Raw genomic sequence first — 26,762 nt, forward strand, 5'->3', positions numbered from 1 at the left:
GTAAAAAGTAGCCTATTTTTTGTATCGCGTTTGAGATGAAATGATCACACACACAACATTCGAGTATAATTGTCACGCATTGTTTATAACTTATGCCGCCGGCATGACTCGCTTCACGTTTCCTCTTGCCAGCTCTCCCTCTCAAGGGAGAGCTGTCACACTCAAGGGAGGGGGAATCACATGGATACGTCAAACGCGTCAAACCGCGTCACACACCCGTCCCCAGCAACCAAGGCGAAACATGTGTCACATAAACATTTCAAAGTTTACAGCACTAACGTAGCTATTGTGTGATCTTCTGTGCTAACGTTAGTTATGAGAGGTAACGTGACAGCAGGTAACGTTACAGCACTCGTTATTCCTGTGTGTGTGTGTGTGTGTGTGTGTGTGTGTGTGTGTGTGTGAGTGAGAGAGAGAGAGAGAGAGAGAGAGAGAGAGTGTGAGTGTGACCACATAAGGGTTCGTTCCATTTGTTTATGCTTTTATCAAGCTAAGCTAAAAATCCACATGGCAACTGTAAAATACATTCTCTTATTTATTTATTTTTATTTTTTTATTTGGGAAAACAAATACTGTATATGTCTGATGTGTCACTGAGGCAAAAAATAAAAGGCTCAAAAGAGAGTTCTGCTTGAAACGGTGTCCTTCACTAAAAACCTCTTTTTCTCATATTTCTGTCCCAAAGAGGGCATTTTTAGTGAAAACAAGCTAACTTCCACTGCTTGTAACTAAACAAGGAAACATGGGAGAGTTTCAGTTTTTTACAAGGGGTAAGAAGAGAGTCTCTGCTTTATTGTGAGATATGTTGTGTAATTTTATTCCTAGCACAGAATATTCTGTGGGTCCTGGAAGATCAGGAAATATGCTCAAAATCCTGGCACTGGGAGCACACAGACCGAAATGACCCTGGCAGAGAATGAGTTAAAGATTTAAAAAAAAAAAACTTTTTTCTAACGACTAGTCGTCGACTAAGCACAGTGTCGACTAGTGGTTTTACTACTCGACTAGTCTGTGAATGCCCTAATGCTTTTAATGCCTAATGCAGTGTTTAAGCTCTATGCCTCACTCAACCCACATACTGAGTCCTGATCCCAGACCAGTGTTTAAGCTGTATACCTCACTCAGCCCACATACGGAGTCCTGATCCCAGACCAGTGTTTAAGCTGTATACCTCACTCAGCCCACATACGGAGTCCTGATCCCAGACCAGTGTTTAAGCTGTATGCCTCACTCAACCCACATACTGAGCCCTGATCCCAGACCAGTGTTTAAGCTCTATGCCTCACTGTGTGGAAGAGACTGGGATAATTCTTCCATGTGTAAGACGTTCAGACTTTCCTAACTTTGTAAAACAAAATGGAACAAATAAATACATAGGTGTAAATGTACTGAATTGTTATTTATTAAAATAATAGCATTCGATACCAGCCCATTCTCACGATACCTGATCCAGCTATTTGAGTCAGTATCGTATCGGTGCATCTCTAGTCTGAACGGAGCCTCACACAGTGACCTCTGATCTCTGAGCCTCACAGTGACACAGTTCAGCCATTGCAGAAGCACCTGCCTTCAAACACTGAAAAGCAGCACGTGTCAATGAACTCTGACCTTCCGTGTGTGTGTGTGTGTGTGTGTGTTTTGACAGGGAGGGGGAGGAGGAGGAGGAGGCAGCTGGAGGAGGAGTAGAGGAGCATGATGGGAACCAGGTGAGCTGGGCTGAATTCAGCCCGACAATAATGATAATAATAATAATGATGATAATAATAAACTTTATTTGTATAGCACCTTTCTTAACAAGGTTACAAGGTGCTTGTAATAGTAAAAATACAATACAAATAAATACAGACAGTCATGGAGTTCTGGACAAAATCACATCTGACAATGTTCTCAGATTTGGGTTCAAGAGACAAAATCAAACGTCTCCCCGTCTGTGTGGTTGAACGACGTCTCGGTGTGTCTCTGCAGTGGGAGGAGCCTCAGCCGAGTCGTTGGAGTAAATACATGGACCGAGCCCAGGAGGCGGAGCCAGAGGCGGAGCTGTGGGAGGAGCCAGAGGGGAACGTTTTGACGGACAGAAGCCGTCTTCATGGCGACAGGAGCAGCAGGTGAGCCTCCGTGCAGGAGAACAGTGTGTCTGTTACACAGCAGCGTCTTCTGACACATACCGGACAGACCAGGGTTTCCACGGGTCTGCGAAGGACTTGAATTTAAAAATAACTCAATCAAGTACTTGAAAGTGCTGGGATTTATAAAGAGGTCCTTAAAAGTGCTTGGATTTAGTCTACCGGAGTCTCTAAGTTTGAGCCTCGTGCGCTTCATCATCTCAAAATTTCCTGGGCCAAGCTTCATACACTTTGCTCCTATTGTCATGTGTCGGTCCAGTCCAATCTTCTATCCCTTATCAGTGTTTCCCACAGGATTTTGAGTATTTGTGGTGGGCGACCGCAGACCCCCTAGGGGGGTGGGGGGGGGCATGCCCCCCTGTGAGATTTTTTTTAACATTTTAAAGTAAAATGCATGCATTTGGTGTACTTTGAGAAAGCTTAAGAGCAAAATTAAAAGGCTAGATCTATGAAGAACATGTCATCATTACTGTGCTGTGGGTTTACAATGACAAACTAAATTTCTCCCTATAGGTCAGGGATACTCAACTTGCTTTGCCACTTTCGTGAAATGATAGAAGGCGAGGGGCCAGTTAATAAACAAACAATATACATTTTTCTGTAGCGGATTGTAGGTTTTTGGGGTGTCAGCCAGAGTTTAGGCTGACAATGTTGTGCACACCGGATAGTTAGTTAGGTTAAGTACATACAATACATTAAAACGGACATAAACTGTCCGGGCGCTGCCTCGCGCTCAGTTTAGAATCTAAGAATCTAATTTTCCCCCACCCCTAGTTCCTACTGTCGCTTTTGAATCGGCGAACACGTTGATGTTCCAAAACAGCCAACAGACAGGAATCATTGTGTCTGGCTGTGGACTGGAACTGATAACTGCATATAGCTGCTGTCTTCAGGTGTAGAGCCCCTCCCCCAGCCCCTGATCACATGCTGGAAACCAGCAGGGTGCCCTGACCTCTGACCCCTCTGTGTCCTGACAGGAAGAGAAAGAGAGGCGGGGGGAGAGACGGAAGGAGCGGAGAGGACTGCTGCACACCTGAACAGGTGACACTGATCCAGAGATGGGAAAAGTTAGAGCTGTCGAAAATAATCGATTCAGAGATGCATCGCGATGCTTAATAGGACGATTCTGAATCGATTAACAAATATCAAAAATCGATTATTAAAAAAAAAAAAAAATTTTTTTTTTTTTTTTAATAATCAAATAAAATAGAATGTAAGTACATGCAGTTGTTTATTTTAATTATGGATCATAATACAATGCAATTCCAAATGCACTTTTATTTTAAAAGTAGCCACACAGTGAGAAAAAAGAAAGAGAAAAAATAAATCATGTATTGCGGAAAAAGTGATGCCTCGATTTAAGATGCATCGTGATGCATCGAGATGCATCGGAGATGCATCGAGATGCATCGTATAATCGAATCGAATCGAATCGTTGACTTGTATAATCGAATCGTATCGAATCGTGAGATCAGTGAAGATGCACAGCTCTAGGAAAAGTACACACATTCTTTACCTAAGTAGAAGTACAGTTTACCTGTGTAGAAGAAAACTGGTAAAAGTAGAAGTATGGATTCAACTTGTTTACTCAAGTAAAAGTAAAAAAAAGTTCTGAAATGTAATAAAGTATAAAAGTGAAAATTATTTTCTACCAGCTGTTTCTGTGCAAAGCTAACTGAACCTCACATCATATTAAGATAACTATAATGTTCACGTGCTGCGCGCTGTTATGACCCTGGGTCATATGTACTGTATTTTTCATCTGTTAAAGGAGAATTTCGGTTTTTTACACCACGGTCCTCATTTCCAGCTTAAAATATTATGTTTTACTCACCGAAATAGTTTGGCTTCATTCGGATGCCCACGGAAGATTTTGAGCTCCGAGTAGTCTCCTCAAACAGGCTATAACGAGAGCCTGCGGCGAGTGCGGGGCATGCTGCACACGCTCTCTAAATGACACTTTTTCTGTCAGATCACGGTTCATTATGGTTGTAAATATAATTATTTCGCTAATAGCTAGAAGCTAAGCTAACAACAACACAACAGTCAACGTTGATCTGCCCCGCCCGGATGGGGTTACAGTGCGTATCTTCCCCCTTCTGTGGTTCCTCTGAAGAAGTGTGGTTTCACAGAGGGGGAAGATGGGCACTGTAACCCCATCCGGGCGGGGCAGATCAACGTTGACTGTTGTGTTGTTGTTAGCTTAGCTTCTAGCTAAATAATTATATTTACAACCATAATGAACCGTGATCTGACAGAAAAAGTGTCATTTAGAGAGCGTGTGCAGCATGCCCCGCACTCGCCGCAGGCTCTCGTTATAGCCTGTTTGAGGAGACTACTCGGAGCTAAAATCTTCCGTGGGCATCCGAATGAAGCCAAACTATTTCGGTGAGTAAAACATAATATTTTAAGCTGGAAATGAGTGTGTGTGTGTGTGTGTGTGTGTGTATATTGGCTGGTGGCACTCATTTAAGCCAGCTGATGCCATCCTTCCCTTGCTCTCTCACATCCAACAATGGAGGCAACCATGCTGAAGCTGTGTTTTGTTGCTGTAGTCTTTTCTCTAATGTAATTTAGTGCTTATAAACATGGATGCTTTTGTGTTAAGGTAACTTAACTTCTGTAATTGTAAATGGTAAACTGCACTGTAAACTATTTATGCAAAGTAGCAGTATGGAGGGAGAAGCCATTTTTGCTTTGTGACATTTTCTCCTGTTTTGTTGTAGGAGTTACGTTACCGGTCTGTCTTTTGTTTAACCCATCCTTTGGTAGGTAAGTTTAGGGTTTAGTTTATTTTTGTTTGTTGTGTTAGCATTTTCTCTGATCTGAACTAAATACACTGCTACTTGTGAACTTTTGATCATGGTTCTGGCTGGCCATTCTTGGAAGTGGGAAAAGTGGGAGCACCTTTGTGTTGTGATCCGGTTCCCCTAGGCCGGGTCGTAACATAAATTGGGGGCTCATCCGCTTTTCTTGTTCTTTGTCACGTAATCCGGTGAGTATTTTGTTGCTTCTATTTGGTTGGCAGTCTTTTGTGTTTGTGGTAATGGAGTGAGTGACAGGTGCTGTGGCATGAGGAGCTGAGGAAGCTCGTGTGGCAAAGCTGGGGAGAGAGGTTTGTTGGACGTGGAGCCGGTCATAGAGGGAACGACGGAGGAGGGGTGTGACGAGGCGGGGCCATCAGCAGCGCTTGACTCCACCACAGATCTGCCCGAGTGGTGGGTATGTTGGGGGAGGAGCTGCGGGTAGTTCTCCATATCAAGGAACTGGAGGTTATGCGCCTTCAGATAGAGGCCTTCAAGTTGAAACACCAGTCTGGTAATGCACCTCAGTCCTCTTCCCGCGTAAGCTTTGATAACAGGCACATCTCCACAGGTATAAAGCCACCATCCTTTGAGGGGACTGCCAACCATAGTTTGCGTGGGAGAAAGGTGCACGCTTTTGTCTATTTTGCTTAAAATGTTGGACTTCGTTTAAATTTTGTAGTTCAGTAGCTTGCTAAATTTGTGGTTCTTCGTTGACATTTCAGTGTTCTTTGTCAAATTCTGTGGTCCTTCGGTGGCTTGCTTGTGTAGCTTGCTTAACTTTTTAGTTTGCGTAAACGCATTTGGAAAGAGGTAACAGTGTTTCCCGTTAGGAGTGATGGGTTGGCAGGGGTTGGCAGGGGTCGACATAAGAAAGAGGGGTAACAGTGGTTCCCGTTAGGAGAGATGGGGTGTTTGGTACTTGGCTGTTAATTTTTTCTGTCCTGAGTAGAACATCTTTTTGGGGCAAGATGTTCTTTTTGGAAAGGGGTGTTATGACCCTGGGTCATATGTACTGTATTTGTCATCTGTTAACATCAATCCTTTCCTCCTCAGTGTGTGTTACAGTGTGCTTGAGTGTGTGATTGAGGAATGATGTGCAGGTGGTGTTGAGTGGCCTGGTCAGGTGATGGGGCAGTTGATGGCTGATTGGCTGGTGGAGATCATTTAAGCCAGCTGATGCCATCCTTCCTCCCCTTGCTCTCACATCCAACAATGGAGGCAACCATGCTGAAGCTGTGTTTTGTTGCTGCAGTCTTTTCTCTAATGTAATTTAGTGCTTATAGACATGGATGCTTTTGTGTTAAGGTAACTTTTAACTTCTGTAATTGTAAGTGGTAAACTGCACTGTAAACTATTTATTTAAGCAAAGTAGCAGTATGGAGGGAGAAGCCATTTTTGCTTTGTGACATTTTCTCCTGTTTTGTTGTAGGAGTTAGGTTAGAGTTCTGTCTTTTGTTTAACCCATCCTTTGGTAGGTAAGTTTAGGGTTGGGGTTTAGTTTCTTTTTGTTGTGTTGGCATTTTCTCTGAACTAAATCAACTGCTACTTGTGAACTTTTGATCATGGTTCTGGCTGGCCATTCTTGGAAGTGGGAAGAGTGGGAGCACCTTTGTGTTGTGCCGGATCGTAACATTACATATTTATGTTATGTTACGACCCGGCATAGGGGAACCAGATCACAACACAAAGGTGCTCCCACTCTTCCCACTTCCAAGAATGGCCAGCCAGAACCATGATCAAAAGTTCACAAGTAGCAGTTGATTTAGTTCAGAGAAAATGCCAACACAACAAAAAGAAACTAAACCCCAACCCTAAACTTACCTACCAAAGGAAAAGGATGGGTTAAACAAAAGACAGAACTCTAACCTAACTCCTACAACAAAACAGGAGAAAATGTCACAAAGCAAAAATGGCTTCTCCCTCCATACTGCTACTTTGCATAAATAGTTTACAGTGCAGTTTACCATTTACAATTACAATTACAGAAGTTACAAGTTACCTTAACACAAAAGCATCCATGTCTATAAGCACTAAATTACATTAGAGAAAAGACTGCAGCAACAAAACACAGCTTCAGCATGGTTGCCTCCATTGTTGGATGTGAGAGCAAGGGGAGGAAGGATGGCATCAGCTGGCTTAAATGATCTCCACCAGCCAATCAGCCATCAACTGCCCCATCACCTGACCAGGCCAATCAACACCACCTGCACATCATTCCTCAATCACACACTCAAGCACACTGTAACACACACTGAGGAGGAAAGGATTGATGTTAACAGATGACAAATACAGTACATATGACCCAGGGTCATAACACCCCTTTCCAAAAAGAACATCTTGCCCCAAAAAGATGTTCTACTCAGGACAGAAAAAATTAACAGCCAAGTACCAAACACCCCATCTCTCCTAACGGGAACCACTGTTACCCCTCTTTCTTATGTCGACCCCTGCCAACCAATCACTCCTAACGGGAAACACTGTTACCTCTTTCCAAATGCGTTTATGCAAACTAAAAAGTTAAGCAAGCTACACAAGCAAGCCACCGAAGGACCACAGAATTTTACAAATAACACTGAAATGTCAACAAACCACAAATTTAGCAAGCTACTGAACTACAAAATTTAAACGAAGTCCAACATTTTAAGCAAAATAGACAAAAGCGTGCACTTTTCTCCCACGCAAACTATGGTTGGCAGTCCCCTCAAAGGATGGTGGCTTTATACCTGTGGAGATGTGCCTGTTATCAAAGCTTACGCGGGAAGAGGGCAGGAGTGGAGAGGACTGAGGTGCATTACCAGACTGGTGTTTCAACTTGAAGGCCTCTATCTGAAGGCGCATAACCTCCAGTTCCTTGATATGGAGAACTACCCGCAGCTCCTCCCCCAACATACCCACCACTCGGGCAGATCTGTGGCGGAGTCAAGCGCTGCTGATGGCCCCGCCTCGTCACACCCCTCCTCCGTCGTTCCCTCTATGACCGGCTCCACGTCCAACAAACCTCTCTCCCCAGCTTTGCCACACGAGCTTCCTCAGCTCCTCATGCCACAGCACCTGTAACTCACTCCATTACCACAAACACAGAAGACTGCCAACCAAATAGAAGCAACAAAATACTCACCGGATTACGCGATGACGAACAAGAAAAGCGGACGAGCCCCCAATTTTTGTTACGACCCGGCTTAGGGGAACCGGATCACAACACAAAGGTGCTCCCACTTTTCCCACTTCCAAGAATGGCCAGCCAGAACCATGATCAAAAGTTCACAAGTAGCAGTTGATTTAGTTCAGATCAGAGAAAATGCTAACACAACAAACAAAAAGAAACTAAACCCCAACCCTAAACTTACCTACCAAAGGAAAAGGATGGGTTAAACAAAAGACAGAACTCTAACCTAACTCCTACAACAAAACAGGAGAAAATGTCACAAATCAAAAATGGCTTCTCCCTCCATACTGCTACTTTGCTTAAATAGTTTACAGTGCAGTTTACCATTTACAATTACAGAAGTTAAAAGTTACCTTAACACAAAAGCATCCATGTCTATAAGCACTAAATTACATTAGAGAAAAGACTGCAGCAACAAAGCACAGCTTCAGCATGGTTGCCTCCATTGTTGGATGTGAGAGCAAGAGGCAGGATGGCATCAGCTGGCTTAAATGATCTCAACCAGCCAATCAGCAGCCCCATCACCTGACCAGGCCAATCAGGGTGAACACCACCTGCACATCATTCCTCAATCACACTCAAGCACACTGCAACCCACACACACCCACACCAAATAACTTTTATGGAAAGAACTGAAAGCTCCATATTGCCCCATTGCAACATCAGCGCCCAGCAGCCTCCGCCATTTTTTATTTTTGGAAGCGTGACAGCGCCAAAAGAACCTCGCACAGGCTCGCAGTGGTCAGCTGCGGTAGCGCGGGCCCCTATAATCAGCCTCTCTAAACAGTAACTCAACGGGAGAACACTCTAAATTTCGTGGATTCACATCTTTTCTGGGCGTACTGCAAATCTTGACTGAAGTGGTGTAGTGCAGGGATGTAAAACAACAACCATATTGTGGAAACTAAGCAAAATGTTTCGTTTTCTTTGTTTAGTTTTTTCAAGATAAATAGCTAATGCGGCTGTCGTCCACTCCGTCAGAAGTGTGTTGCCGTGGTTTTAACCTCGGGTCCTTTGCATTTACTATTTATCTTGAAAAAACTAAAAGAAAAAAACGAAAAATTTTGCTTAGTTTCCACAATATGGTTGTTGTTTTACATCCCTGCACTACACCACTTCAATCAAGATTTACAGTACGCCCAGAAAAGATGTGAATCCACGAAATTTAGAGTGTTCTCCCGTTGAGTTACTGTTTAGAGAGGCTGATTATAGGGGCCCGCGCTACCGCAGCTGACCACTGCGAGGCGCATTCTGTTTCCAAAAATGGCCGGAGTTTCCTCTCTTTCCTTCCATGCTCTTTGCCCACACATACACACACACACACTGAGGAGGAAAGGATTGATGTTAACAGATGACAAATACAGTACATATGACCCAGGGTCATAACACGCGCTCAATTCTAGTGTGGGGACACACAGCTCTCCTATTATAGTAGTAGGATTGGCTACAGAGGATGTATGCAGATGGTATTTAATCTCTGCTCCTAAATTTGTTTGGGTCACAGTAGGGATGGGACCGATCCAATATTGGTATCGGGTGCCGATACTGACGTAATTCAAGGATCCGAAATTGCCAATCCGTGTGCCCTGTGGTGCCGATCCAGCTTACACATGGCTCACACTGAGCCCAACGTAACATGAGACACGCCTCCGCTCCAGAAATTCCATTGCACGGTTTGCAGGGCGCTAGCCTACAGCAGGCTGCTGCAACTCAACACGTCCGTGGAGTTGAGATATTTACTCTTGAAACACCAAAAAGCAAGACAGCAACTTGTAATGACACAAAGGGCTCTCTCTCCCCCTCTCTGATGATGCATCAGATGATAGCAGTAACGTTAGGATATCATACATAGCGACTCATTTACACAAAACATTTCAGTGAAAATAAAAAGACAAGCATGTATATTTATTACTTTTCACCAATGAATGAACCGGTCTGCTACATGTGAAACAGTACATCCTCGTCTGTCTCCCCAGATGCGGAGCGTACCACTTGGTAGTTTCAGATGCGGAGCGTACCACTTGGTAGTTTCCTGACATTTTAATCTAGTACTGTTTAGTGACTGATAAAACATAAAGACTTCCTCAGATTTACACAAAACGTTGACCTGCATTCATCAACAACACTACTAAATTCCCATAGCAGAAAGAAAGTGGAAAACGTATTTAGTATCTATTTAAGTATTGTAACAAAGTATTTGTACTTAGTTACTTCCCATCTCTGCTGATATCACTAATGATAAATACAGTGAGAATAAATCATCTCTCAATGAATCAATCAATCATCTCTCTCTCCAGTCCAGCTGCTCCAGTGTGAGGCCTCCTACCAGAACTCCCAGTTCACCCAACGCAGACTCCAGAGCCCAGACTGCTCTCCCTACTGGTCTTCATACTGCCCTTCCTGGTCCTCCTACTGGTCTTGGTACTGGTCCTACTCATGTTCCCACCGGTCCGCCTCTTGGTCTTCATATTGGTCCTCCCTCTGGCTCCAGGTGGACTCAGTTCCTCAGCGCTGCTCGCCAGGATGAGGAGGAGGAGGAGGAAGAGGAGCAGTCCAGGAAGAAGGTCTGTGGGCGGAGCTGCTCAGTGGGCGGGGCCAACGATCTGACTTTCGACAGACCGGACACGGCTGTCAGTCTCTGTGATAGGCCGAACATGGCCGTCAGTCTCTGTGTATCTGATGAAGGCCCCGCCCACAAGTCAGCAGGGCCACAGCATCAAGAAGCAGTCAGTTGGCAGGCTCCGCCCCGTGAGAAGCCACACCCCTTCCTACCTGTCGGCTCTCTATTCGACACCGGAGATGACTTCAGCTTCGACGACATGTTTCAACGTTCAGCGTAACGCGGTGACATGTTTTAACGTTCAGCGTAACATGTTGACATATTCTTACTCTCATTGTTTTCCACAATCCATTCAAAACAGTTAAGACAATGGCTGACTTGGTTTGAATTGACAAAAGGGTTGAACATGGGTCAAGTATGAAAGTGGTAAAAGAATCAAGTTAGGAAATAATACAATCCACCTGCCTGTCAACAGGTATTGTTTGCGTTTTGATTTTTTTTTTTAAATACATTTTAACAATGGTACTCTGACAACAGCAGAAGCTTCTGCCCTGAAACAGATCAGTGGGTCATAATAACAGCTAGAGGAAACATCTTAAAGGAACACTCCACCCATTTTCAACCAGCTTTGTATCATTAGAACATCAGTAGTATATCAGAAAACTGTAAACAGTTTTAAGTCTGTCATTTAATTTGACAGTTATTGAGTGTTAAAGTGTGGACCAGTGACATCACTGGTCCACACTAACTCAAATTAATAACTCATTAACTCTCAAACTGTAAACGGTTTTGAAGTCATTCATCTAGTTTGACAGTTATTGAGAGTTGATATATTACTGATGTTCTAATGATACAAAGCTGGTTGAAAATGGGCAGTGTGTTCCTTTAAGTGACTCTGGTCCTTTAGCTTGTTTGAAGCATCTGGTTTATTGAAGCTAGTTTTCTTTCTATCCACTTTATTCTATCACTTTACATTCTAGTTGTTTAAGAGGCTCAGGAACCTGCAACACATTGGACACATTATTTCCACATGTTCACAATAAATTAAAAGCAATGAAACAAGAATAATTTGAAAGAGTTTTATTCAGACAGGTTCAGACTCCTTCACCTCACCGCTGATACTCAGAACAGACAAAGAAAAACATTGAAGTCATAAAGGAGTATTGATGTCGGCTAGCAGGAAGGATTATAACATGTTAATAAGATGTTTACCGTATTTCCTCAAATACTGGCCCCGGGTACCAGGACTTTATTGGAAGCATATGATAAATAAACTACTTGAACTTGAAGCAGGGTTATATTAGAGACAGGACCCTCTGTTTCATAATTACAGTTTATATTTTAGTATCACCTTGTTTTCTGATCTGCTTCTTTGGGGGTTTGTTAGGTCGTTTGTTTCTCCGGCCTCTATTTGTTCATGCTGACCACGCCCCCCGGCCATTATCGGAGACCCGGCTTTCACTGTTAAGAGTTAATACGGTAAAACATGTTTGAACTGGTTCCAACATTATATTGTTACTGCCATTCAAATTCAAATAGATTTTTCTTCTCCTTTACATTCGAGTTATTCCACAGTCCACACTGAAAGATGACAGAACAAAAGCATAGATGGAAATGGAGGGATTACAACTATGAATGCATAGTTAAGTAACAGCTGGTGGTGATTGTTGTTACAGTATGATCGTGTGAGTGACATCAGGGTTTGGGCCCGGGAGGCTTGGCGTACTGGATGGTGTCCAGCGCCGCCCCGATGTCGAAGGCTTTGGCCTGCAGGAGGCGGGTCAGCCAGCCCGCCTCATCTGTGAAGCCCATGGAGAGCATCTGGGACAGAGACTCCACCAGCCGAGGGTCCGCCTCTGCAACGGACAGAGACGACACTTTAATGGGCCATATCTTAACACCAAGGGCGAGCGTTCTCTTTGCTAGTTTCTAGCGCTCAAAATCCCCCTTTTATTTTTTCATTTTAATTACCAACTGGGTCAGTACATCAAAGGACGTGTTTCAGTGACCCAGTGGTGATTACAAGACGAAAAGGGAGATTTTGAGCGCTAGAAACTAGCAAAAATGCTTACGTGAGAGAGTTTATGTTGAGACATGGCAGGTGTTCAATCTAATAAATAATCACCATGAAACTTCTGCAGTTGATTACTTAGATTAAGACAATTCTTTTGTGTTACAGGTTTTCTCAAATGTTATGTTTAAACATGCAAATGAGGCATTTTCTACTTAAATATGTGCTAATTTGCATACATTTCCACAACAGAAATCTGAACATTGGATAAAGCCAGGTAAAAAAATATTGTTTCATTTTGTAGACGTATTGGAGCCAAAGGTTTTTACAGGGGGGATTTTGCATAATATCTCTTTTTATCACTCAAAACAAATGCATTTTTTTTTTTTTTTTACTTTTAAGAAATGTTATATAATTCAGGTTATGAATGATATATAAACAAACCCCATGGCAAAACCCCTCAGAATATAGATAGGAATAAAACTGGAAAGTTTGGTGTATGTAAGAGCTACTGAACTGGAGATTTCTGGCTCAGAGTATGAGAAAGAGACAACTTTTGACCCTATTCAATATTCACCTGCCACGCCTCACTCTGCTACTGATAAATACTGCAGCATGTTGTTCTTCCAGAGTAACACTCAACATGTTGTGAACAGGGCTGGACCATAGAGACACTGCATGAAATAGGCCACACCCATCACGGGGGAAAAGCTCAGTTCATTTCCACACACCAGCGTCATTTTCCTTGAATTAAACATAGCTAAAAGCTGTTGTGTGGTGGGCTGCGCAGACAACAAATGTAAAAAATCGCCAGTTAAAGTTTTTTTGTACTCCCGAGCAAAACAAGGAAGCCATTGGGAATTGGCGAGAAGAAAAATGTGGATGTTGCTGTCAATGGAGTAAGTTGGAGTGTTCATCTTCTGTATATACGATCTTTTTGTGCAAGACCCGGCCATGCACGCGACATAGGAGAACGCCAGGATTGGACAGGAGTTTGTGTTTTCCCCCGTTTTGGGCGTGGTTTCTGAATGATGACGTGCTCCACAGTGTCTCTATAGGGTTCCTACACATTTCAAATTTCCAGACTTCTCTGTAGATTTTTCAGACCATATTTGGCCTCTGAGTAGACAAGGGCATCACTTTGTGTTGAAAGGTGGTGGGGACATGTCCCCATTGTAAAAGCTATGGCCACAGCACACTTTGGGGGTTTTGAGTTTGAGCCTCAGTGAAAGCTGGAGAACTTCCAAAGTGAAGACTGAAAAGCTCTGACAGGAACGACCTGACCTTCCTGACCGTGTCAGACTCAGTGGCTCACAGAGTTTGACAATTGCATGAAGGTTTTGGAGGTTGTGGTTTTGAGTCTCAGTCAGAAGTGGACGTACCCCAGAGACAAAAGACTGAAAAGCTCAGAGAAAACCTGTAAAACCGCTCGCCACACATCAGTTAATTCACAGCCGTCAACGCCTTTTTGCGTGGTTTTTAGCTAACAAATGGTACCAGCGTACTTTGATGCCAAAATGCGTGCAGGTTATCAGGTGTGCTTTCCTCTGAAATAACAGCTGATCTTATTAGAAGAGTCAAACATTAAAACCCTTGTACCCTACTGGTCCGGCTGGCCGGATCGAAGCGGTAATCGCGTATCGGAAATTTGGAAAATCTTGGAACGAAAGGTCTGAAATTCAGCTCAGGTTTTCTTTATGGTTTATTATGGTAATTCACGTTGCCAGGACTAGAAAAAAATCATCCTGGCACCCAGAAACTCAAGTTATCATCAAATTACTATTAAGGTACGGCTGCACGGTCATTGACTTTCATTATAACCGCCTTTTTTGAGACCTCCAGGAAATTCTTACAAAATTAATGTATTTCATTTTTTTCAGTGGGCATCCTGGACCAAATACCTTGAAATTTGACCTTAATATCTAACCTTGGGGTTGATTGAACATTTGGTGGAGTTACAAGGCTTCAAAATCCATTGCATAGTTTTTTCCCATTGATTTCAATGTTAATTTAGCAAAAAAAAAAAAAAAATTCGACTCCCAGCTACTTTCCCCAAAAATAATTATTTTTCTGATCTTACACCTCTCAGCTCGAGTCAAGACATCAAATTTGTAGTTTCTATTGTGTTTGCCCCCCCCCCCTATTTGCTCAGTGTAGGCACAGCAACCAATTGCATGGAGATTTACATGAAATATACAGTACAGTGATCGTCATGGAAACATGGTCACATGACCTTGAAACCCGGATTTTCCGGTGCAAACTACGGTACTGATTTGAAGCCTTTAGACCGAGATTGATGGAGGAATCAAGCTATTTTGTGTTTTTTGTGAAAATTTGCCGGGAGTCCAAAATTGGCAGTTTCATGTATTTTTCGTTAAATTTACCTTCTTAGAAAGTATGTCCGTATCTCCGCGCTCGTTTGTTGTAGAGACTCGCCACTAGCATGGCTGGAATCGGCGTCGAAAATTGACTCTAGATCTCTAAAATCGTCGTGATCTGGCGTTCTAAGAGCGTTGTATCACTTCCGCTTTGAGGTACGCACAAAGCACCGAGGCACAATAAATCCGATGCCCACGAAGGAGCCTCTCGGGCGGGGGAGGCGGTCAGAGCGTCATAGGTGGAGCCCAGCTCTGCGCTCTCTCGCTCATGGCCTAAATGGCGTTGTTCAAGCGTGTGTCTTCAGCCGGATGTTAAACTACGGATATGAGGTATGAGGAATGGAGTCAGGAACGGATAAGAATCAATAAAAAATAAGCAAATAGTTAATTATGAATATAAAAAACAAGTACTAATATCAAGATCCATGACCATGGACCAGTGTTTGCTTAGTAGGAAAAAAAAATTAGTAGGAAAAATGTGCAATTCTCAAAAGATGGAAGCTGGAAGAAAATAATTCCTTCGCCAAATATGTGAGAAATCCAAAGCTATGATAATCCCACCACCCGCCACCAGGTGGCATTCATGGGAAGGGAAAAAAATAATATTTTGTGTTTTCTTACAAAATCTTATTGCACAGTAAGTACAGTAAACTGGCATTCGAGGGGTTAAAATTCAGAGTAAGCATGAAATGTTGATATGAGGTATGAGAGATGAAGTTACCAATGGATAAGAATCAATAAAAATAAAAAATAAAATTAATTAAGACTATCAAAAATAAGAACTAATGACCATGACCATGACCATGGACCAGTGGTAACTTAGTGATAACAAAGTTAGTAGGGTAAGAAACCAACTGCAGGGAAACTCAACAAGGAGGTCAAAGCCAGTTGATGTGTGAGTGAATACCTTGAGGCAGGTGAGGGTAGAGGGCAGCCTCTCTCAGGCCTGAGGGCCTCTGTTGGTCGGGGGGCCCCTCCTCGCCCAGCGGCAGGCTCTGCAGCTCCCCCTGCTGGCCGGGTGGCCCCTCCTCGCCCAGCCGCAGGCTCTGCAGCTCCCCGGTGGACGGGTCCACCTCTCGGGGGCTCAGGTGGGTCCACTCCTCGTCGCTGCCCGGCTCCTTGCCCTGAGGGACACACCGCTTTAACACCAAGCCAAGCTCTGTGTGTGTGTCTGTGCTGTGTGTGTGTGTGTCTGCTGTGTGTGTGTGTGTGTGTGTGTGTGTGTGTGTGTGTGTGTCTGTGCTCTGTGTGTGTGTCTGTGCTGTGTGTGTGTCTGTGCTGTGTGTGTGTGTCTGTGCGCGCGCGCTCTGTGTGTATGTGCTGTGTGCGCGCGCTCTGTGTGTGTGTCTGTGCTGTGTGTGTGGTATATGGCAGAGTAACATACCTTGGCTCCCTCGCTGCTCGTTCCATCTGTCTCCCCTCCACCCTCTGTCCCCCCCGCTGCTTGCTCTGGCCCGCCCTTTCCCGGCTCCGCCCCCCCTGCAGGCTCCGCCCCAGGCTTGGCGCTGGGCGTCACCTTGGTCCTCTGGCCCTCGTGCTCCACGTCAATGTCTACGTCGATACCTGACACACACACACACACACACACACACACACACACACACACACACGCACAGTTTATTGACGTCGCAGTTCAAAGGGATTCCTGTGTTGTGTATTGGAGTGTTGCGTCGCTGTGTCTGTATTTACCCAGTGGGCTCAACATGGCCGCCACTCCCTCACCGATGTTCTTCAGGAATTCAACGTTGGCCTGGGAGGCTGCAGGGAGAGGTCAGAGGTCAATGTGAGGTAGACACATGTGACAGGGCTCACTAAAAACACAGTATTTCAACTAGATGGGCATGGTTTAGCAGGGCATAGCAGTGCACGCATCGGCAGGCTCTGTTACCAATTCAGCCCGGGCTCTGGGTGCACGTTCACGAGTTTTACACGATGCGGGGGGAGTTGCGTTCATTTTTTTTTTTTTTTTTTTTTTACAAATAATGTACGTTACTACTTTTAATTTGCATTTAAAGTCATGCTAACATTATTAGAATGACTTGGCAAGGTTCAGGCACCAGGAAGGGAGTGGTTGAGGTTAGGGTTTGGGTTATGTAAATGTCAGAATATATTTGAAGACTATTTAGTTACACATTTCCCAGGAGAACATGGTCAATTTGAGAATTTATCAACAGTCACAGAAATCTGCAGGAAAGTCTGGTCACGGTTGCAGCCTGGCAGCAGTGGTCTCTTCGTAAATTATCACAAAAAAGTTACAATTAGGCGTGAGGTTGACTGAAGGTTTAATCTTAGGGTTAAGCTAAACATGAGGTTAATAAACAACTTTTTAGTTACAGTTTTGCTCGCTTATCCAAAAAGTAACAAGACGTCCCGTTGCGAGCCGACAAGAATGTGCATCGGGCGCACAACACTGACGCAGGATGTAAGGCCCCACCCCCGGGTGAAATGGCGTATTTTTTTAGGGAGTCCCGTTTTCTAATGAAGTCTGGTCAACTTCCTGCTGTGAGTGAGACAAGATGGCCGCAGCGTCACATCTGCTCTGCTGTAGGATCTGTGGTGAGAAAACTAAACTGGGCTCTGAAGAAGAAGGCTTGCTAGATTGAATCGACCAGAAGGACCTAACCCCGCCTCCGTACCTAAACCCAACCAATCGTCACTCCTCATGTCCCTCCGGCTGATCCATTCTAGCGTCAACCAAGAAGAAGATCTGGACTCACCACCAGAGGGGGTGTTGCCGCTGCCGTCTGCTGCAGCCTGGCCGGACCCGGAGGCATCAGACTTCTCCTGGTCCCGGGTCTGGTCCTGGGTCTGGTTTTGGTTCTGGTTCCACATGCAGTGCCTCATCTTTCTCATCCATTTCCCACGAGGAAACCACTGCAATGACATCACAGCGGTCAGTCATGATGTCATCACTCAGAGACAAACTAACAACTGATCTCTCACATCAGTCTCCAGACAGCAACACTCTTGTATGTACAGCAGTTTCCTCTGATATGAATTGAACAGAATGAATGAAACTCCATGAAATTCCACTTCTAAGAGAGCTTGTCTCAACTCCTAAACATCACAAATCAAATCAAACACCTTCAGTTACCATTGCCATCACATGTTCTGCATGAAATACCAACTGAAAGATGTGGAATACTGTACTGGAATACTATTTTCTTTCGACCAAAATACACCCGCCAATTGTCTCACTGCACAGAAGGAAGTGTGCATCTAAGGTTAGCTTAGCTTAGCTGTAATGTTAGGTTAGCTTATCTTAGCTGTAACATTAGCGCGCTTCCTTGCCATCCAGTTCCACTGTATTCATCTCTACAGCCGATATCTCCAAAACTTGGCAAATCACACCAAAACAATCACGATGGATAAACAGCACTACAGGTTAGAGGAAAAATATGTATTGGGGTGAACTGTCCCTTTAAATTAAGTAAAGTAAATTTCCTGAAATTCTAGTTCTGTTTCCTATATATATATATTTTTTTTCTTCTTCTTCTTTTCAAATTCCAGTTGAACTATCCCATGATGCTGTGCGGCTGGCTCACCTGCAGCATGCTGATTGGCTGCCAGATGGGCAGCAGGCAGTGCTGAGTGTGCAGCCCCTTGGCCTGGCAGGAGGAGCACAGGTCGTAGTCGGGACACACGGTGCACTTGAAGCGCGTCCCGACCACCTGCCCCTCGCAGCCGTCACACGTCACGTTGGGGTGCAGGGTGGGCGGGGCGTGTGGGGGCGGGGGGCCGTGGGGGGGTGGTGGGCCATGGGGGTGTGGGGGGCCATGGGGGGGAGGGGGAAAGGCGAAGGGATTCACTCCTCCCGGGAAGGCATGGAGCGGAAACTCCCGACGGTGCTCCTTCTTCTCTGTAAAGTTTCACATAAGTTCGTTAGTATCAAACAGTCAGAAACAGAAACACACCAACAGTCTGAACAGAAAGAAAGCGGTGTTGCTGCTCGATCTGAGTCGCACATGCGGGTCGGCCATCTTGGACAGCTATGTACGGCAACACCACTTGGACAAACCACATTAGAGTTGAGTTTGACACTCCCCGATTTGCATCCCATGCCCGATGTCTACCGTCCATGTGCAATATTTTAACTCCATTAACTTCTGCTAAAAGCGTTGGCCAAAAAAGTCTAAAGGTCCACTGGCCGTGATGCTAATTTTCACTATGTTCAACTCTATAGTTTTGTGGAAAGCATTAACGATCTAATAGTCCACTAGCTGCAAATCCATTTTTGGAAAACATTTTTGCTATATGCAACTCCATTGAGTTATGCTAAGTGTTAGCGAGCTAAAAGTCTGGTGGCCTGCAATCAAGTTTTTACTAAACGTATTAGCTCTCTAAAGTAATTATTTTGATTGGTTATGAATGAAATTGTGATTGTGAAACTGAAGTGAGCTGCCTATGTTGCACAACAGAAGTTTGTTAATTGAGCCTCTGAAAGTACATTTTCAAAAATTGCGCTATTTCCCGAATATCGCAATATTTCTGAAAATTGGCCCAAGCCGCCTACTCCTGAGGGTTAATGTGTATGTAAAAACTGTTTGTAAAAAAATACAAAATAAAAATGAAATGCAATTCTCTGGCGGACCACCAAGCGGAGGCCCACGGACCACCAGTGGTCCGCAGACTACAGTTTGGGAACCAATGCTCTATGTCATTGCCCGATTTGCATCAGATGCAAAATGGGCATGCAAATGGCGTAGTGTCAAACACAACTCCAATGTGCTTCGTCCAGTTGCTGTTGCTGTACCTCGCTGTCCAAGATGGCGGACGCACTCACACATGCATGACGCTGCAGATCAGGCAGCAACAACCTGTTTACGCACAATGCTTTGACAGAAACAACATCTTCAACCTCCCACACATATAAAACTACAGACTGACAGACGCTCGGCTCACTCTGGCTCCACTGCAAATCAGTCAGTGTTTGTGTGTGTGTGTCACAGTGTGTGTGTGTGTGTGTGTGTCACAGTGTGTGTCTGTGCGTCAGTGTGGGTGTGTCAGGTTTGTTGGTCAGTGTGTGTGTCTGTGTGTGTGTGTGTGTGTGTGTGTGTGTGTGTGTGTGTGTGTGTGTACCTCTGATGAAGAGGCGGAAGGTTTGCTCCTTCATGCAGACCAGCCCCATCATCAGCTCGTCGTCTGTGGAGAAGGCGATCAGATCTCCATCTTCATCTGAGAAACAAACAAACAAATAAACAACAAACAGATCAATTTATTCATCTTCTGTATTCTTGGATGTTTAACTTGAACAGATTATTGGTAACGTTTCCTTTTACTGTCACCTAAAAGTAAAATAATATAAAATAATATATAACGATAGTATATTATTGGGTAATTACCACTGGTAAACAAGAAGGTAAATACAGAGAAAGTATAGTTTGTGTTTATTGCATGGAAAAGGGAATAACCAGTTAAGAGCCTGGTAATACATACCTACTTATTTACTTGTGCTAATTATTCTATCATTTACCACATATTTACTGGGTAAATATTATTATTGTTTATGAGTTTATGACCAGTGTAGGAAATTTAAAGTCGAAGTGAACCGGAACGGAATGCACCAGCGCCAGCTGCTTCGTGCGGAGCGAGTGGACAATCCGATCCATAGGTGCTGCCCGCCCGCCTGGAATCTCCGAGAGACGACCCCTGACAGCCAGGGAGGCGCGCGCGCCATTATCGTTATAAATGTAAATAATATTCCTGGAATGCGTGTTTTAACGAGCCAGTTACATTTCTTTGCATTCTTAGACATTACCGTTTGATTTAATTTGCATAATTGCTCAAGTTAGTAGTTAGTTTATGGGCTAGAAACTCTGCCAGATGCCAGGCACTAGGCGCCATTTTCCCCTTCATTTGGAAGAGAAAATGATCCTGAAATGAAGAGTTGATTGACAGCTGCATGTCGTGAAATGATTGGTTGAAATGGGGTAGAAATTTGATAGTACTAGGTGACATCAGCAAACTGTACATTACTGTTATCAATGAAATCTTGAAAAACAAACTTTTGATGTGAAAAAGTGTGAAAAACTAAAGAAATGACATTGTTGTGATTTGTTTTGCATACATTATTAAATAGGTGCACTGCATACCCAGGTATTTGAACTAAAAGAAAAGAAAAGTCATTCTTGGGTTCAGCTCGACTTTAAAATATATATATTTTGGGGGCAACTTTTGCCTCCACTGTCTAAAAACTGGGGGCATTTACAACGCTAGGAATCTTGCGCGCTTGATTCCTGGGCGAGGCCGCGTCCTGCAGCTCGCCAAGCTGGCCCTGCAGCTCGCCCGCTGCGCGGCCTTGCCCGCAACTTGGCTGCTGTGTGGACAATGAGACCAGCATCACGATGTCAGATTTATGACATCACTGATGATGTCATCAGTGAGATTTATGACATCACTGATGATGTCACAGTGGGATCAGGGATTTATGACATCACTGATGATGTCACAGTGGGATTTATGACATCACGGATGATGTCACAGTGGAACAATCACAGTGGGACAGACACACAGAGCCCGAGCTCCCATTTATGTTGGGGATTTTGGAAGCACTTAAAAAAAATGTAATTAGTGCATAACGTTGCTAAATTGTAGTCTGAACAACAGCGCTGTGTGTGTGTGTGTGTGTGTGTGTGTGTGTGTGTGTGTGTGTGCGTGTGTGTTTGTGGGTATTCTTCTTCTGGCAACCAGCTTGCAGGTGCTGAGTATGTGTTAGAGATGCAAATGGAAATTAAATTAATTGAATGAAAAGAAAATTATCTAAATCTTGGGGCAATTTTTACCCCTGGATCATGATTTTTAGAGGCATTCTTTAGAGATGTCTTGGGGCGTTGTTGCCCTCTTGTCCCTGGCTAAATTGCTACACTGCTTATGACACATGATGGTGAAAAGCAGAACTTGTTTTTTCGTGCTTCACTGACAGACAAAGCCAACCGGACAGGTTTCTGAGAAGTCCGTCTGGTTTGATCTGCTGCTTCTGCTTGTTATGAAAGCAAGGAGACAACTTGAACTCTCAGAGAGTCTCAGCCACACAAACACATTTCCATTTCCACTTCCCTTTATTTCTTTTGGATTTCATTCCATGTCTGTGGGTTCAGCTCACGTCGCGTGTCACAGTGTCAGTGTGTCAGACCTGTCACAGTGTCAGTGTGTCATACCTGTCACAGTGTCATACCTGTCACAGTGTCAGTGTGTCATACCTGTCACAGTGTCAGTGTGTCATACCTGTCACAGTGTCAGTGTGTCATACCTGTCACAGTGTCAGTGTGTCATACCTGTCACAGTGTCAGTGTGTCATAACGTCACAGTGTCAGTGTGTCATACCGTCACAGTGTCAGTGTGTCAGACCTGTCACAGTGTCAGTGTGTCAGACCTGTCACAGTGTCAGTGTGTCAGACCTGTCACAGTGTCAGTGTGTCATACCTGTCACAGTGTCAGTGTGTCAGACCTGTCACAGTGTCAGTGTGTCATACCTGTCACAGTGTCAGTGTGTCATACCATCACAGTGTCAGTGTGTCAGACCTGTCACAGTGTCAGTGTGTCATACCGTCACAGTGTCAGTGTGTCAGACCTGTCACAGTGTCAGTGTGTCAGACCTGTCACAGTGTCAGTGTGTCATACCTGTCACAGTGTCAGTGTGTCATACCGTCACAGTGTCAGTGTGTCAGACCTGTCACAGTGTCAGTGTGTCAGACCTGTCACAGTGTCAGTGTGTCATACCGTCACAGTGTCAGTGTGTCAGACCTGTCACAGTGTCAGTGTGTCATACCTGTCACAGTGTCAGTGTGTCAGACCTGCCAACACTCCCTATGGGAGTCTCCCTATGTTTAACCCTTACTCCTGCCGTGCTCCCGCTTGCTAATCAAATCAATCTCTGCATTTCATTCAAATGGCTGAGTAGTTTGAAAGCCACAGTGAAGTGACTGGTCATCTGGCATCATAGGAAACTATAAGACGTGAGGCATCTATTGGTACCAAGTAACCAGGTCATGTTAGCTTGTCGGGAAGGGGGGCTAATATTAATAATGCTCCAAAGTTAGGTGACGATGGAAAAACTATTTTCAAAGGGCTCCCTTGACCCCTCACCTCAAGACATCTGAATGGAAATGGGTTCTATGGGAAATGGGTTCCCTTTGCAGAGAGGGGAGCACGAGATCTTCAGTGGACCTGACAGATCTGATGGGAAGGGGGGGGGGGGGAGATACCCCAGAAGACCCCTCTCTTTTTCACAGCCTAATGTTGGCAGGTCCGGTGATGTGGTGTCATATCATCGGTGTCTTATTAGGTCAAGTTATGTAGGCTGCATTTGTTTATTTATGATGGTTGTGTTTATATAATCTGCACAGGTGGTTTCTGCCTCTTGGCCAGGCTGTCACTGTAATGTAATGTATATATATATATATATATATATATATATATATATATATATATATATACATAATTGTCTCCGTCTGTCTGTGTCATAACACAGTAACAACAACAGACAGCATGAAGCAGTGTCAGGTCAGCCTATGAACAACCTGCCATTGTCTACAATAACATCAAATCATCATCTTTGAACAAAAGTACTGGACTAAGAGAACACAAACAGGATATATGTTATTATATTAGAGCCTGAATGTCTGGGGACTAAACTGATTACTCTGCTCTGAAAACAATTTAAATGGGACTGTTCCACTAGCCTTATTATGTCTCTTATTTATGTAGTTTTCATCTCTATTTTTTGTGTATCTTATCTATTCAATCAATGTTTAGACTCTAAACATTGATTGAATAGGTAAGATACACAAAAAGACTGAGGGAATAAATGTCTTAGGACCATTTCATAGCACTCTTTAGGGTCTTACGTTACTCTTAGGACAGAGGTGTCGTTGTACAGTCTTAGGTGTTTTGTAGGTTGTAAATGTTACTGTATAGATTATATACATGCACTTTTTTCCAAATCTAGACGTGTTAGTAAACATATTTTAAATATTTGCTTAAGTGTCTGGCTGGGCCCCTCATCTCAAGCTTCAGATAGCTTATCAGGGGTAGCATTTCACATATCTCGATTATGTCTTGGCACGTCAATCTATTTCTATTCTCGGCCTATTTCTATGATCTGATCTGCCATGATGTAGTCAGCTCTACAAAAACAGGAAGTCACACCATAGAATACAAGCAGACGCAGAGTGGACTTTATGCTGCGAGCTGCGTTCAAGACTAATCGGAACTTGAAAGTTTCAACTCGAGATTTCCGACATCAGCTGTTTTTAACTCGGGGTTTAAAATAAAACATACACAACTAGCTAATTTCATTGGTAAAATAGCTGTTGAATTCAACCAGAGCTCTGAAATGATGCCCACACAGACCTGTAATTCCGACCTCGACGACCGTTCAATTCGTTTCTTACAAGTCGGAGCCCGTTCTTTTCAGAGTTCCCAGGTATCTTGAACGCAGTACAAGATTTGAAACAGACACAGAGTAGTAGGGGAACAATATAATAATAACAATAGAAGCAGAGTGGTAGGTTATCTGACCCTTGTAGAACATGTTGAGGTTGGCGTGCTGCAGGTTGGAGAAGACCTCCTGGACTCTGGCGCTCAGGTGCGAGAAGCTGCCTGAGACCTCCTGGTCCACCGCAAAGCGCCGGATCTCCTTCACCACCTCCTCCTTCCCCAGCAGGTAGGCCTTCACCGTCACCGACATGGCTGCTCTCTGCTCTCTGCCTGCCCGGGTTACACCACAACTACAATCAGATTTATTCTTGGCGACATCTAGTCCCCATTTGTTCCCTCGCCCATCGCCCATGATCTCCGGGACTTGGTCACGTGAAGTTTCCATCCGTGGTGTGAGAGGTACCACGTGGATAAAACGGATCCTTACCCGTTTCCGACATCGTATCGCAGATCTGAAGATCTTAGACTCCTCTTATAGAAGGCAGTAGTATGTCTGGAGGTGTTCAAATGATATTCCTGCGTGAAACAACCTTTTAAATTCAGTCTTTCGACAGCCTGTGCCGAATTTACAGCAAGGTGCGTTTGATCTCACTAACCCGGTGCACCAACTATACTGCAGTCACACGGATACGGCGGCACAGTGATCAAAACCAGCGCACCTGGGAAGCAAAACACATCATGGAATACTCAAACTCAAACTCCCAAACTCCTCTCCTAAATTCAGCACAGGCTGTGGAAAGACTGCTTTTCAACGGCTCTTTCACACTGGAGGAATATAATTTTAACATCCCCGGACAAACTACTGCCTTCTTTAAGAGGAGTTACAATATCTTCAGATCTACAAGACGACGTCAGAAACGGCTAAGGAACTGTTTTATCCACTTGGTTGGTACCTCACACCACAGAGTCCCAGGGCCAATGGAACAAATGGCTAACACACACACACACACACATACACACAGACACACGCACACACACACGCGCGCGCGCGCGCACACACACACACACACACACACACACACACACACACACACACACACACACAAGGTATGCATACAAGCTAAAACAAACAGTACAGTGACTAGACAGCGCACAGAGGTACATTTAAACAACTTAACTGATAGTTACAATAATAAGTGGGATATGTAAACCACACTGGATTGTAAATAACACTATAAGTCAGATATTGCGCAGCTATTTACCGATCTATGTGAGCAAAAACACTGCTTCAGCCTCGGTGTGTTCTGCTCTCTGTGTCCGGGTTACACTGCTTCAGACTCGGCTTCAGGTGCAGCTTCTCCTCGGTGTGTTCTGCTCTCTGTGTCCGGGTTCAGCTGCTTCAGACTCGGGTTCAGCTCCAGCTTCTGCTCGGTGTGACTCGGATCGGTTCTGTCGTCGGTCTGTTGCGCAGTATTAAATACCGAAGGCAGTTCTTTCTCTGTCTCCACTTCCGTGATCCACGTCAGCACGTCGCCTCCAGGAGGCTTTTGATTGGCCGAAAAGAGGCATTCGCGTCTGCTCGGCCAATCAGAAGCCTCCTGAGTTCGTGGAAAGGGCGGGTCAAGTGTGAAGGGTCCGTGCTCGAGTGCTGTGTAAACAAGTAGGCGGGGCTCCGGGGCTGGACCAATGGGAGGTCGAGGAATGACAAAGCACTTTCCAATGGGGACTTTCCAATCTAATTTCTCATGATGTCATTACATGTCATTAATTTGCTGGTTATTTTAGCCGAATTCTACATTCATGAAATTAAATTCTTGAAGAAGTTACCATCTTATTAACCCCAACAAACAGATCTAGCATAATCTTCAAACACTTACATTTAAGAAGCTGCAATAAATTAATAATAATAATAATAATACACTTTCTAATTGGGGTTATTTCCCCGCTGATTCACATGACCCAGTATAACAAGGCTAGCAAGTTAATATATCAACATGCATCACTGAATAATATTGCAAAATCTAATATTCAACTTCATATCACTAGAAACTACTAGAAACTACTAGAATCTTTTCACAGCCAATCTTTGACTGCTGTAGCGTAGACTCACTATGACATACTATTACTATGGAGAGAAAAACAAGGATTGCCTGTAGTATTAACAGTTTAACTAATCATCTGTGTTTGTGTATAGTTGTAACAGTTTTAAATAGCCTAGACAGGTTTAATTAAAAAAAAAATGTTTTAAATGGCTGTGACTTTCTAGACATAAGTTCTGATATAGTTTTAATATTTCACTGGGCTGATATGTGACTATACATGACCTTCACCTTTGCTCC

General features: G+C 44.0%; 1 protein-coding gene across 1 annotated transcript; it reads right to left on the reverse strand.

Moving 5' to 3' along the window:
• Positions 1–11,730: 11,730 nt before the first annotated feature.
• LOC310771281 (sequestosome-1-like) lies at positions 11,731–25,924 on the reverse strand. Its single transcript, XM_083663930.1, has 9 exons — positions 25,686–25,924; positions 24,565–24,753; positions 20,125–20,220; positions 18,591–18,904; positions 17,763–17,919; positions 16,735–16,803; positions 16,430–16,608; positions 15,953–16,169; positions 11,731–12,512 (listed from the first exon to the last, which is right to left on the reverse strand). The coding sequence occupies exons 2-9, from the start codon at positions 24,731–24,733 to the stop codon at positions 12,352–12,354; spliced, it is 1,362 nt and encodes a 453-aa protein (XP_083520056.1). The 5' UTR covers positions 24,734–24,753; positions 25,686–25,924; the 3' UTR covers positions 11,731–12,351.
• Between the last annotated feature and the right edge of the window lie 838 nt (positions 25,925–26,762).

The sequence above is a fragment of the Poromitra crassiceps genome (genome assembly GCF_964638095.1).
Source record: "Poromitra crassiceps genome assembly, contig: HAP1_SCAFFOLD_494, whole genome shotgun sequence".
Taxonomy (NCBI): Eukaryota; Metazoa; Chordata; class Actinopteri; order Beryciformes; family Melamphaidae; genus Poromitra; species Poromitra crassiceps.

What these genes read in the sequence shown, in the direction of transcription:
- LOC310771281 (XM_083663930.1), bottom strand. Translation starts at nt 24,733, where the DNA reads ATGTCGGTGACGGTGAAGGCCTACCTGCTGGGGAAGGAGGAGGTGGTG. An exon ending in CCTCAACATGTTCTACAAGG is followed by an intron (nt 20,221 to 24,564) that starts GTCAGATAACCT and finishes TTTGTTTCTCAG; the next exon opens with ATGAAGATGGAGATCTGATC. An exon ending in CGAGCAGCGAGGGAGCCAAG is followed by an intron (nt 16,170 to 16,429) that starts GTATGTTACTCT and finishes TGTGTCCCTCAG; the next exon opens with GGCAAGGAGCCGGGCAGCGA.